This window comes from Lepus europaeus, chromosome 18 (genome assembly GCF_033115175.1).
Source record: "Lepus europaeus isolate LE1 chromosome 18, mLepTim1.pri, whole genome shotgun sequence".
In the NCBI taxonomy this organism is placed as follows: domain Eukaryota; kingdom Metazoa; phylum Chordata; class Mammalia; order Lagomorpha; family Leporidae; genus Lepus; species Lepus europaeus.
In genome coordinates, this window is record NC_084844.1 from 5534925 (window position 1) to 5547283 (window position 12359).

A 12359-nucleotide genomic window follows, 5' to 3' on the forward strand; every position below is an offset into this window, starting at 1 on the left:
CTCGGTCACCATGGCGTGCAGGGGCCACCACCACCATCGTTTCTTTTGCTGCTCCGCCCAGCGTCCTGAACTCTGTGCACCTGTCTGGCTGTTCCCTTTCCCTAGAATCATCCAACCTGATGACCCTGGCCTGTGGCTGGCTGCCCTTTGAGGCCTGAGCCCCGCTGGGTGATGTCTCCCTGAGTTCCCGCAGGCCAGGAGCTTTCTGGCTTCCCCAGCACTCGTGCACCTCCAGCCCAGGATGACAACGGAGCCTCATGAGGAGGGGGTGCGTACGCGGGAGCACAGTCCTGAGCGCCGTCCAGCACGGACGCACGGCTGTTGTCCCCGCGCATCCCTCCTCTGTTCTTGCGTCTGCACACTCCCAGCGCCCGGCCTTCCGGAACTGTCTGAGCTCTAAGAGCTGCTTGTCCCCCGGCTCTCTCCCAGCCCTCGGCTTCTGTGACTCTGTGAAGTCCTCGGCCCGGCCAGGGAGCCCTCTGCTGGGGCGCGGGGGCCACAGTGTGTGCAGGCCTTCCTGGGTGCTGCTGAGCGGCTGGGGCCTGCTCAGTGCCCTCCACTTCTGCTCTGGCTCCAGGGACGGCTCCTCTGTCCTTTCTCCACCTCTGTCCGCGGGCTCCCTGCCTGTACCACCACGCTCTGCTCCCCAGAGCACCTCGCTTCCAGCCCTAGGGGCGGGGGGCTTCTGGTCTGCCCAGCCATGACCCACACACCCCACAGCTCATCCCTCTGTCTCCTCGGCCTCACCCCCGCCCCGTGTGCTCCTGCCGGCTGTGCATGCCCTCACCTCCTCACCTCCCACTCCCGCTCAGCCTGGCCCTGGTTCCCAGGTTGCACACCCTGTTCCCCTGCCCTAGCCAAGGCCCTGATGCCCCCACAGCTGCCCTAAAATGACCCGGACCATGCCACCTCCTTGTGCCCTCTCTGCACGGTGCCCGGAACACTCCAGAATCTAGCTCAGCTTCCTCCCGGCTTCTTCCCTTCTCTGTCTCCAGTCTTTTTTTTTTTTGACAGGCAGAGTGGATAGTGAGAGAGAGAGACAGAGAGAAAGGTCTTCCTTTTTGCCGTTGGTTCACCCTCCAATGGCCGCCGTGGTCGGCGCACTGCGCTGATCCGAAGCCAGGAGCCAGGTGCTTCTCCTGGTCTCCCATGCGGGTGCAGGGCCCAAGGACCTGGGCCATCCTCCACTGCCTTCCTGGGCCACAGCAGAGAGCTGGCCTGGAAGAGGGGCAACCGGGACAGGATCGGTGCCCCGACCGGGACTAGAACCCGGTGTGCCGGCGCCGCAAGGTGGAGGATTAGCCTGTTAAGCCACGGCGCCGGCCTCTGTCTCCAGTCTTGATCCTGGTTGGCCACTTCCCTGCTTCCATACAGGTGCTGTAACACCGAGTGCCACCTCCTGCAGGGAGCCCTCCCTGGTGGCCCCTGAGGTCACGGCTTCCCAGGAGCCAGGACTTCCCCGGGGGATTCTCTGCCTTAGTGTCTCCGGCACCCAAGCACCCAAAGTGCGACGTAGCTTCCTGTGGTTGCTGGAATAAAGTCCCAGGGGACTGGATGATGTAAAGCCACAGGTGGGCACCGTCTCACCGCTCTGGAGGACCCAGGTCCCAAATCACGGTGCTGGCAGGGCTGGTTCTTTCTGGAGGTTCTGGGAGATGAACCAGCTTCTGGGGGCTGCGGGTCGCTCTTGCTATTCCTTGGCTTCTACCCGCATCTTCTGCCTTTGTCTTCCCTCAATGCCTGTATCTCTTTCTCCTCCTTTAAACAATCTTGTATTATTTATTTTTATTTGAAAGGCAGAGAGAGGGAGCGAGCGAGCATGAGACCCCTCTTCCATCTGCTGGTTCGCTCCCCCAGTCCCCCACTTGGGTCACCTTCTGCTGCTTTTTACAGGCAGCAGCGTCACCCGCTATGCCACAACGCCAGGCCCCACTATCTTCTTTAAGCTTGTGTGTTTACCATGCTGAATGCGTTACAGGCAAGGTAGGTGTCGTGCCTAACAGGCAGACTGGGGGTTAATACTGGCCGAGTGCCTGGGTGCAGTGGATGAAGCTCAAGTGCTCGGGCCCCTGCCACCCGCTGGGGAGACCTGGATGGAGTTCCAGGCTCCTGACTTTGTCCTGACCTTGGCTGTTGCGGGCATTTGTGGAATAAACCAGCAGGGATGGAAGCTCTGTCTCTCAAATCACAAAAATAAATAATAAATAGATTGCCTGGTTTTGAATTTTGTCTTCTCAGATGATATCTTTGTAGGGTGGGTGTCGTGGCCACAGCAGGTGAAGCCATTGTTTTTGGATACCCAGAAACCCTCATCGGAGTGCTGGTTCGAGTCCTGCCGACTCTGTGCTTCTGATCCTGTTAATGCACCCGGATGATGGCACAAGTACTTGGGTCCACGCCACCCTACGTGGGAGACCCAGATGGAGTTCCTGACTCCTGGCTTCAACTGTCGTGGGCATTTGGGGTGTGAACCAGCAGATGGAAGATGTCTCCCTCCGTCTCTCCCTTTCTGTCACTCTGCTTTTCAAATAAAAAATAAATCTTTAAAAAGAGAGATATTGGGCTCGTCACTTAACCTCTCGCCCACACAATGGGAGTGGTCAATCACGCCTATCCATAGGGTTATTATGAGGATTAAGTGAGTTCATATTTTTTTATGTACATATTTTTATGTACATTGCATTTCCTATGAACGGGGTTGGCACAAAGTGAGCACTATATGTGTGTTTGTTAAAAGCAAAATTACTTTTTTTTTAAAGAAAGAAGAAACAATTTCTGCAGCCCTCTAAGATTCTTTTTTAAAAATACTTATTTATTGATTTATTTGAAAGCAGAGTTACAGAGAGAGAGAAAAGAAGAGAAAGACAGAGAGCTCCTCCACCCCTCAAATGGCCGCAATGGCCAGGGCTGGGCCGGGCTGAAGCCAGGAGCTTCCTCCTAGTCCCCCACATGGGTGCAGGGGCCCAAGCACCCAGGCCATCCTCCGCTGCCCTCCCAGGAGCACCAGCAGAGATCAGGATTGGAAGTAGAACAGCTGGGACATGAACAGATGCCGGCACTGCAGGCTGTGGCTTAACCCACTGCGTCACAGCGCTGGCCCTGAAAATCACTTTTATAAAAATGTGAGAGACAGAGAGCAAGCTCCCACCACCTGGTCCCCAGAGCACCCTCTGCTCCGTCTGCTCGGCGTGGCTCCGGAGCGATGGCCTCCAGGAGAAAGCCGGGTCACTGCTTTCCCTGGGAGCGGGCCAGGCGCTGGAACTCCGAGCACCCTCGTGGGGCACCTTTGGCCTGGCTCTGCACTGGGTTGCCCCAGGGAGTTCCCCTGTGACTTGTGCCATTTCCTCTCCGGAGCCAATCATTAACCTTCCTGAGCCCGGGGACAAGTGGCAGGTGGAGGCCGGAGATGTGGGGGCAGTTTCCTGGTTGCCTGGAACTCGCAGCTTCCCCACCGTGGCCCTGCTGGGGTCCCCTGGTGGAGGCCCTGCCTGGATCCAGTTTTTCTGGAAGACTTCCACACATTCCCGCTGTGCAGGTCAGACGGCCGAGGCCTAGATGTGGACAAAGCCCCCTTTGCTCACAGGCAGGGCTCCCGCTGTGGGAGCTGAGTGCGATGGTCTGATGGCAGCGGGGACAGAGGGTGGCTCGAGGGATGCCCACCTAGGACAACACCCACACTCCTCCAGGCTAGACAGCCAGACTGTGACAGAAGCTCTGCTCTGGGCTGTGGGCTCAGCGGCCTTGGCCGAGATCCTCAGCCTGTTATTTTGCATCCAAGAGAGTAGCTCTGGATCGCTCTGGCTTCACCTCCCAACAACCCTCAATCAAACCATGAACTGACAGCGAGAACCCCACCTCGGGGGAGAAGCTGGAGAGCAGCCACCTAGCCCAAGCCTTGCCTGCTGTCAAGTGACAAGGCCCTGGAGAACCAAGGCCAGGGACCTCTGCTGGGGCCTGGGGGCTTGGGTGAGGGCAGTGGGCTGTGTATGGGGTCAGAAACCTTCATCCCCAAGGCTCATTCTGGGAGAATGGCCGCCTGGGTCAGAATCCTCCTGTGGCAGTACCTAGGAAGGTTTGGGATTTCTGGGGCCACCTGGCAGCTGCTGCAGGCACGGTCCCTTCTACTCTGAGTACAAGGGACCACAGGAGGCCAGCGCCCGGTGCCCCTTCCTCTCGGTGCCCCTTCCCCCTGTCCAGCCAGCTCAGTAGAATCCTGCTTTATTGGCAGCTGCCCTGGGCCGGCCCAGGAGCTGACAGCTCCGAGCACTGTTGGAGCGTGACCGAGGCGCCCCGGCTGACCATGACGGCGGGGTAGAGCGGCTCGAGGAATGTGGCGAGGAAGCGGTAGATGAGGCTGACGTCGTCGGCCACGCTGTAGAAGGAGAGGCAACCAGTGGTGCAGTCCAGTGCCACGCCGAGCGTGTGCTGGTAGGTGCCGTGCAGCACAGTCTCTGTGTTGTTGTGCCACACCGAGAACCTGAGGGAGTCCCACTGCAGGCACCACGAGTGGGCGTTGCGGCCCAGCAGGTAGACCACGTGGTGGGGCGGGGGGCCGTCGGGCTGGGGGCTGCGGCGGCGGTAGGTGACACCCAGGCATAGCCATGAGTTGGACACCTTGGCCTCCCAGTAGTGGCTGCCCCTGGACAGACCACGTGAACACAGCACCTGCGGCCACGGCTGGAAGCTCAGGTCGTCGGTGGCCGAGGGCTCCAGGAGCACACCCAGGTTCAGCACGGAGTGCGTCTCCTGGAAGAGGAACAGCTCCTTGGTGGCCGTGGTGGGGTCAAAGTTCAGGTTGCAGTAACCTGAGGAAGGACAGGGAAGGTGGGCGCCAAGCGACATGGTGCGTTGTCAGCTTCGTCGCAGGATGCTTCTAGCCCAAGCTCCTGGGAGTGGCCCTCCCATCCAGCCCCGCCAAGCTGGGTGCTGCTGACATAGTTCGGAGCCATGATCTGGGCACTGTCCAAAGTTCCACCTTGGGGGAGCCGTTGGGGACCAGGAGTGCCCCTCCCTCTCCCACCAGGTCCTGACATAACCCCCTGTGGTACCTGTTAAGGACACAGGTGAGTGGGACTGAGGGACAGCCAAGGGCTCCTGCAGGAGCCGATTCAGAGGGGGACACCACAGACAGCACAGCCTTGACCCCCGAGGCCACAGAGAAGCCAGTGGGGGTTTGGTCCCTGGGCCTGGCGGGGGAGCAGGGCTGCAGGGGCGTGGAATGCACAGGGAGCGATGCACAGATCCACCTGAGGCTGCCTTGGCCGAAGCCCAGGGAGGCTGGCAGGTGTCCAGCGGAGGGCAGAGGTTGAGCCACACCAGGGCCAGGGAGCGGTTGCAAAACCAGCTCTGGGCGAGGACAGGGCCTGGGCAGAGTCCTTCTGAGGTCCCCAGTCCACAATGAGCAGTCAGAGCAAGACAGAGCTGGCATCCCCCCTGACCCTGCCTGGGGAGTGAGCCCTGCCGGAACACAGGGCTTAGGAAACTGAGGCACCGGGGCCCCCGCTCCTTCTCTTCCCACTCTAGGACTGGTGACTCACACTTGAGGAGTGTTTTCCTGTCCACGGCTGGCGGCAGCACCTCGTGGGAGTTCATCTTAATGCCTGGGGGGGGGGGAGGGGCTTGGATGAGGACCCTGTCTGGGCCCAGCACCCTTCTGGAGAGAGGCCTGGGCACGCAGGGGGCTGTGGCACGTTGAGGGGGTGCACACGAGCTGGCAGCAGCGACCTCCCATCCTAGCCCATTAGGGTGGTCCCCTCTCCGGAACGCGGCCAAGGACTGACCCTTCAAGGGGAGCTGGTCCACGAAGCTGAGACACACGTCCACCAGCCACGTCTGGAGCTCAGCCACCGTCTCCGGCAGCTGGAAGAAGCTCTGGGCGTCGTCACAGTTGGTGCCCAGCAGGGGCTCCTTGCAGGATGGGAAGTGCTTCAGCCTGGGGAACTCCTGGCGGGCAGGGAGCGGCCGGTGGTGCCATCAGCCAGGGCTCAGGCAGAAGGTGGAGGCTCCTACTTGTGCCAGGGGCCGGGCTGGTCCCCAGAACCATGGGCAGGTGGAGCAAGAAGTTTCCCTTTGCAAAACTGGACGCCTCTCTCCCCTCCTCCTGGTGGTTGTTTGGCTGTGTTAGCTTGGTGATTTGCCACAGGCAGAGCCCCTAGGGCCGAGTGCATTGGGCGAAGAGGATTCTTAGAAAAGCATGGTGCCAGGCCGGCGCCGTGGCTCAACAGGCTAATCCTCCGCCTTGCGGCGCCGGCACACCGGGTTCTAGTCCCGGTCGGGGCGCCGGATTCTATCCCGGTTGCCCCCCTTCCAGGCCAGCTCTCTGCTGTGGCCCGGGAAGGCAGTGGAGGATGGCCCAAGTCCTTGGGCCCTGCACCTGGCTCCTGACTTCGGGTCAGTGAGATGCGCCGGCCGCAGCGGCCATTGGAGGGTGAACCAACGGCAACGGCAAAAAGGAAGACCTTTCTCTCTGTCTCTCTCTCTCACTATCCACTCTGCCTCTCACTGCTCACTGAAAGCCATCGCCGACTGCTTCCTGTCGGGCGCAGGAGGCAAGGCAAGTGGAAGCCCTGCAAGTTTCTGTCCAGCGGTGTTAAGGCAGCTTGGGGAAGAGGACCTGTGCTAGGAGGTCCCCAGTGCAGTAACAGCACAAGAGCGGCCAGCTGGGGCTGGGTAGAGGAAAGGGATTTCAACTGAGGGTCTGCAGATTGCTCCCGGCTCCCTCCAGCCCTGGTCTGTCCAAGTCTGGAGAAATTGCGGACTGTGTCAGTGCCCAGAATCCTAACCTCTTCCCCGCCACTCCTCTCCCCTGCCAGCCACGTGTTCCAGGGAACTGAAGGCAGGAAAGCTAGGCTCGGGCTGCGGTGTAAGAAGCCGAGGCAGAGGGATGGACAAGGTGAAGCAGCCCCCAGTGCTGACCACTTTGGCCGAGGTCCCAGCAGATGTGTGTGGTGCGTCTGCGGGCGGAGGGGCCCGGGGCTGGGCGTGGCCTGGGCCGGCGTGGGGGAGGGGCGGCCTTGCTCCCCCCACCCCCACCCCAGCGAGGCCTCGCCTGCAGGAACTGCTCGTCGCTGCAGTTGGTGAGCAGGGTGTGCAGCCAGATGCTGTCCCCCTCCAGCCTCAGCAGCCGGCTGTCGCTCTGCTGGAGGGAGCTGCTCAGCTTCTCCAGGGCAGCCGCCTCCTCTTTGGTGATGAAATCCAGGATCTTTGTCTGCAGCTGTTTGGCCTCCTGGATGATCTCGGAGAAGCAGGCGTTCACCTCATCTCGCATTTTCTGGATTCGTTTCTGGGGGTGGGAGGCTGCTTAGCGGGGCGTCTGAGACCTGCCCTGTTGTCTCCGCCCGGAGCTGGCCTAGGCGGCCTCACTCTGACCGCCTGGCCTCCCACCGGCCCCCCCAAGCTCCAGGAGGTGCCCTCAGGCTGCTGCAGGTCCCTTACCGAGAGAGAGGCCACCTGCCCGCGGTGCTTCTGCCTGTTGGAGGTGATGGTCAGCATCTGGTTCTCCACGCTGGCCTGCACCTTCCGGACCTCGACCTGCAGTGGGTGGGGTGGGTGAGGAGTGGTTGTCGGTTCAGAGAAGGGCCTGGGAGAAGCCCTGCTGCAAACAGCCCCACGTCTGAGTCCAGAGACGCCTCCTCCAATGAGAACGAGAGGGAAAGACCGGAGCCGGAGGCTGGGTGCCCCGGGCCTACCCTCGGCTCTCAGCCTCTTGCTCTCTGAGAGCCCGTCTCCCCCGTTCCTGGGAGCCAGGTTCTCTGCTCCTAACAGTGATGACCACAGAATTTCAGGCCACAGGAAGGGACCAGGGAGGGGTTGGTGGTTTGAGAGGCCTGGACGGGCACAGCAGGTGGAACTTTCTGGACTCCCTGTGGCAGCACTGCCAGGTCCCCAGTCCTTGTGCTTAAACCTTTTGTCTCCATCTCTGCCAGCAATGATCATTTTCTTTCCTTTTCTTTGTTTACTTGAAAGGCAGAGCGACAGAGAGTCAGAGGGAGAGAGAAATCTATCACGGGTTGGTTCACTCCCCCAATGGCTGCCACAGCCAGAGCTGGGCCAGGCTGAGGCCGGGAGCCAGGAGCTCCACCCAGGTCTCCCATATGGGAGGCAGGCACCAGTACTCGAGTCACCAGCCACTGCTTCTGGGTATGTTAGCAGGGAGCTGCATCAGAAGCAGAGGAGCCGGGACTCCAACCGGGCATTCCGATATGGGCTGGGGGCATCCGAGTGGCAGCTTAGCCCACTGCACCACAACGCCAGCCCCAGGAGTGGGCATTTTCATTGTTATGTTAAGAATGTGCGGTTCTAAGTGCCTGTCCTTGAACTGTTGCTGGTCTGTAATACTGTGAGAAGTCACACCAGGCTATAAAGCAGTGCCCGGGTGTAACTGGGATATTGTGGGCTTGGTTCTGGACCACCACAGTAAAGTTAAAATCACAATAAAGTGAGTCACATGAATTTTTTTGGTTTCCCAGTGCATATAAAAACTATATTTACACTATGCCATAACCTACTAAGTGTACAATAGCGTTGTACTGGAAAAAATGTACATATCTTAATTAAAAAATACTTTCTTGGGGCTGACGCTGTGGCATAGCAGGTAAAGCTGTTGCCTGCAGTGCCGGCATCCCATATGGATGCTGGTTTGAGTCCCAGCTGCTCCACTTCCAATCCAGCTCTCTGCTATGGCCTGGGAAAACAGTAGAAGATGGCCCAAGTCCTTGGGCCCCTGCACCTGTGTGGGAGACCTGGAAGAAGCTCCTGGCTCCTGGCTGTGGATCGGCACAGCTCTGGCCATCGTAGCCAATTGGGGAGTGAACCAGTGGATGGAAGACTTTCTCTCTCTCTCTCTCTTTCTCTCTCTGCCTCTCCTTCTCTCTCTGTGTAACTCTGACTTTCAAATAAATAAATCTTATTCGCTAACAAACGCTAACCATCGTCTGAGCTGTTGGGAAAATGGCACCAACAGCTTTGCTTGCTTCAGGGATCCACACATCTTCCATTTGTAAAAGCTTCAGTCTCTAGGAGGTGTGACAAAATGAGGTACGCCTGGGGTGGCGAGTGGCGCTGGGAGCTAAGCCTTGCTTGTGGCTCCAACAGCCCAAACCTGAGTGCCAGACTGAGTCCCGGCTGCTCCGCTTCTGGTCCAGCTCCCTACTAGCACCTGGAAAGGCAGCAGACAACGGCCCAAGCGCTCAGGCCCCTGCCAACCACACAGAGACCCGGAAAGAGCTCAGGGCTCCTGGCTTCAGCCAGGCCATGTGGGGAGTGAACCTGGAGATGGAAGATCTCTGTCTCTGTCTCTATCCCCCCCCACCACCATTGTTTTGCCTTTCAAATAAATAAATCTATTTTTTAAATGAAATGCGCCTGTGGTGCTCGCTTGTTGAGAAAGTCTTGTGTTGAATGAAGCATCAGCTGAACTAAGTGGTACTGAGCAATGAGTTGGCTTATGTTCCGTCACAGGCTGCTCGTCTTGCCAGGGATGGCTGCCGGCTGGCTGTTAGGCTGGCACCGTTACAGAACCCACCTGAGGTGAGGGCAGCAGTAGAAGGATTACCCCATAGCAGAAGTCACACAGGGTGGGCACTGGGTGCAGTGGATAAGATGGCCCTGGGGCTGCAGCCCGTGCCAGAGCGCCCAGATCCAAGTCCTGGCTCTGCCTTTGCTTCTGACTCCAGCTTCCTGCGAATGCACACCCTGGGAGGCAGAAGGTGACGGCTCGTATCTGGATCCCCGCCAGCCACATGGGAGACCTGGTTGGAGTTCCTGGCTCCTGGCCATGGTCTGGCTGGTCTTGGCTGTTGCAGATATTTGGGGAGTGGAACAGAGGACAGAGAGATCTCTCTCTATGTCTCTGTCTCTCTGCCTTTCAAATAAATAATTAAAAAGCACATTTTAGCCGGCGCCGTGGCTCAACAGGCTAATCCTCCACCTTGTGGTGCCGGCACACTGGGTTCTAGTCCCGGTCGGGGCGCCGGATTCTGTCCCGGTTGCCCCTCTTCCAGGCCAGCTCTCTGCTGTGGCCAGGGAGTGCAGGGGAGGATGGCCCAAGTGCTTGGGCCCTGCACCCCATGGGAGACCAGGATAAGTACCTGGCTCCTGCCATCGGATCAGCACAGTGCGCCGACCACGGCAAAGGAAGACCTTTCTGTCTCTCTCTCTCTCTCTCACTGTCCACTCTGCCTGTCAAAAAATTAAAATTAAAAAAAAAGCACATTTTAAAACACTATACAAAGCCATACAAACATAGGAGCATTAAAAATTTGAAAATGAATGGAATGAGGATTCGCCCGACCTCAGCTGATCTGTGCCTGCTTTGCATTCCGGACTTTGGTCCGTTCTGCCTGCCAGCGCCCGCTCACGTCCTGCCGGGACCCTGGGGATTGTCCCTTTAGCGAGGAGTGAAAACCGCGCCGCTCACCTCCAGGCGGGCGCGCTCCTTCTCCAGCGGCACGGTGCTGTGGTCCTTGTGCGCCTCCAGCCGGCAGGCCCGGCACACGCAGCAGCCCTCCGTGCGGCAGTACAGCCGCCGCAGCTTGCGATGCTTCTGGCACAGGCGGGCCTTGAGATCCCACAGGGGCTCCAGCAGCTGGTGGTCCTGGAGGGCCTGGTCCTCCAAGTGGCTGTGCAAGTGCTTCTCGCACAGGGAGGCCATGCACTGCAGGCACGACTTGACGGACTTGAGCTTCCGGGACGAACAGAAGTCGCAGGGCACGTCCCGGGGCCCCGCCGCGTTCCCCAAGGGCCCCGAAGCCTGGCCCTTGGCCTGGGTGAAGCAGGCCACCATCTCCCCCAGGAGGACGTTCTTGCAGAGGCGGGGCCTGGAGGGGAAGCTCTCGCGGCACTGGGGGCAGTAGTAACCGGCCCCCGCGGCGGCCTGGTGGTCCCAGCAACTCTGCAGGCAGGTCATGCAGAAGCTATGGCCGCATGCGGTGGTGACCGGGCTGTGGAACACTTCCAAGCAAATGGGACAGAGGACTTTGTCCTCAAACGTGCGAGGTTTGCTGTCCTTACTCATCAGGAGCTGGCCTTGGGGAAGGCTTGTGAGCTGGGCAGGGGGCTGCGGGGCTGGGGCTTGGTCCTGGGCTGGCCCTGGGAAGACAGAGCAAAGCTATGCTGAAGCCAAGGCAGGGTTCACCGTCCTCTTAGGAGCTGCCGTCTGCCCGTGGGGTTCAAGGGGTTAGTTTGGGCATAAATTGGGTCTGGGGTCTCCTCGTCCAGCACCGTGACAAGGGGAGGTGGCTCAGATGCAGAAGTACTTACGTGCAACCCTGCAGATCGGGGGACCAGACACTCTGCTGCCTGTGCAGACAGGGGGAGGAAGCTTGGGCACTGAGGCACCGGGACCCCACCCCAGCCCTGCTCCCGGATGCAGGGAGGGGCCCTAGCAGTCTGTTGTGCCCCCACCGCAGGTGCCTCACGTCTCTTGGGATCTGGTGACCGACCTCTAACCTTTCCCTCTGGCTGCTGTTTCAGTCTGTCGGGCTATCTCTCCTCCTTGATGACCACCCCAACTTTGCTCCCTGATGTCACTATTCAAGTGTGACCAGCCCTGGCACCTGCTTGTGATGTCAGCAGGGCACAAGGGGTGCCAGTGGATGCTGGGGTTGCAGATGCATTCTGTCTCTCCGTGGGCAGGTTGGTTTTTTGGAGAGAGACAGACCTAGTGAGCTCCAATCTGCTGGTCCACTCCACAGATACCTACAGAAGCAGAGGCCAAAGCTGAGAACTTGGAACTCAGTCGAGGTCTCTTATATGGACAGCAGGAACCCAACATGAGCCGTCACCTGTTGCATCCAGATCCTGTATTAGCTGGAAACTGAACTCAGGACCCAAACCTAGGCATGGCAATACGGATGCAGGCACCTTAGCTGCTATACCGAACATCCATCCCGGTGGGTGGATTCTTTACCCAAGAACCTTCATCCCAGGAAGCACAGTAGCTGCTGGCCCCTAGGGCCACTTGCAGCGGACCTAAGAGCCTCTCATATTACTGACCAGAGAGGAACAAGAACAACTAAGTAACAGCAGGATCTTAGGCTCTGTGACCCAATCAGTGGGGCCATTGCAGGTGATATTTCAAGGCCCCTTCTTGGTCTCAGGTTGGACGACCGAAACATCATCTGACTGCTGATCCTAAAGGCTGCTCGCTTAAAGGCTGTGGCTCTAGTTCTGACCCCTGGAAGAAAATAAGGACGAGAGAAGATGAAGAGAGGCCCCCGTCGCGCGGTGTGGCTCTCGGGTCTCCCCCGTCCCACTGCAGAAATGCTACACAAGTGTGTAGTGTGTCAATCTCCCACTCCGGTTAGCCGGGCCCTTCGTGTTGAATAGGAAGTTAGCCCTTTGTGTTGAGCAGGAAGTTA

The 12359-nt window shown here is 59.0% G+C and overlaps 1 protein-coding gene across 1 annotated transcript; it reads right to left on the bottom strand.

The window, feature by feature from the left end:
• Window positions 1–4218: 4218 nt before the first annotated feature.
• Window positions 4219–11014, bottom strand: LOC133776898 (E3 ubiquitin/ISG15 ligase TRIM25-like). The gene is made up of 6 exons (XM_062216196.1): window positions 10418–11014; window positions 7435–7530; window positions 7049–7282; window positions 5781–5943; window positions 5538–5600; window positions 4219–4805 (listed from the first exon to the last, which is right to left on the bottom strand). Exons 1-6 carry the CDS (start codon window positions 11012–11014, stop codon window positions 4219–4221), a joined length of 1740 nt encoding a protein of 579 aa, XP_062072180.1.
• Between the last annotated feature and the right edge of the window lie 1345 nt (window positions 11015–12359).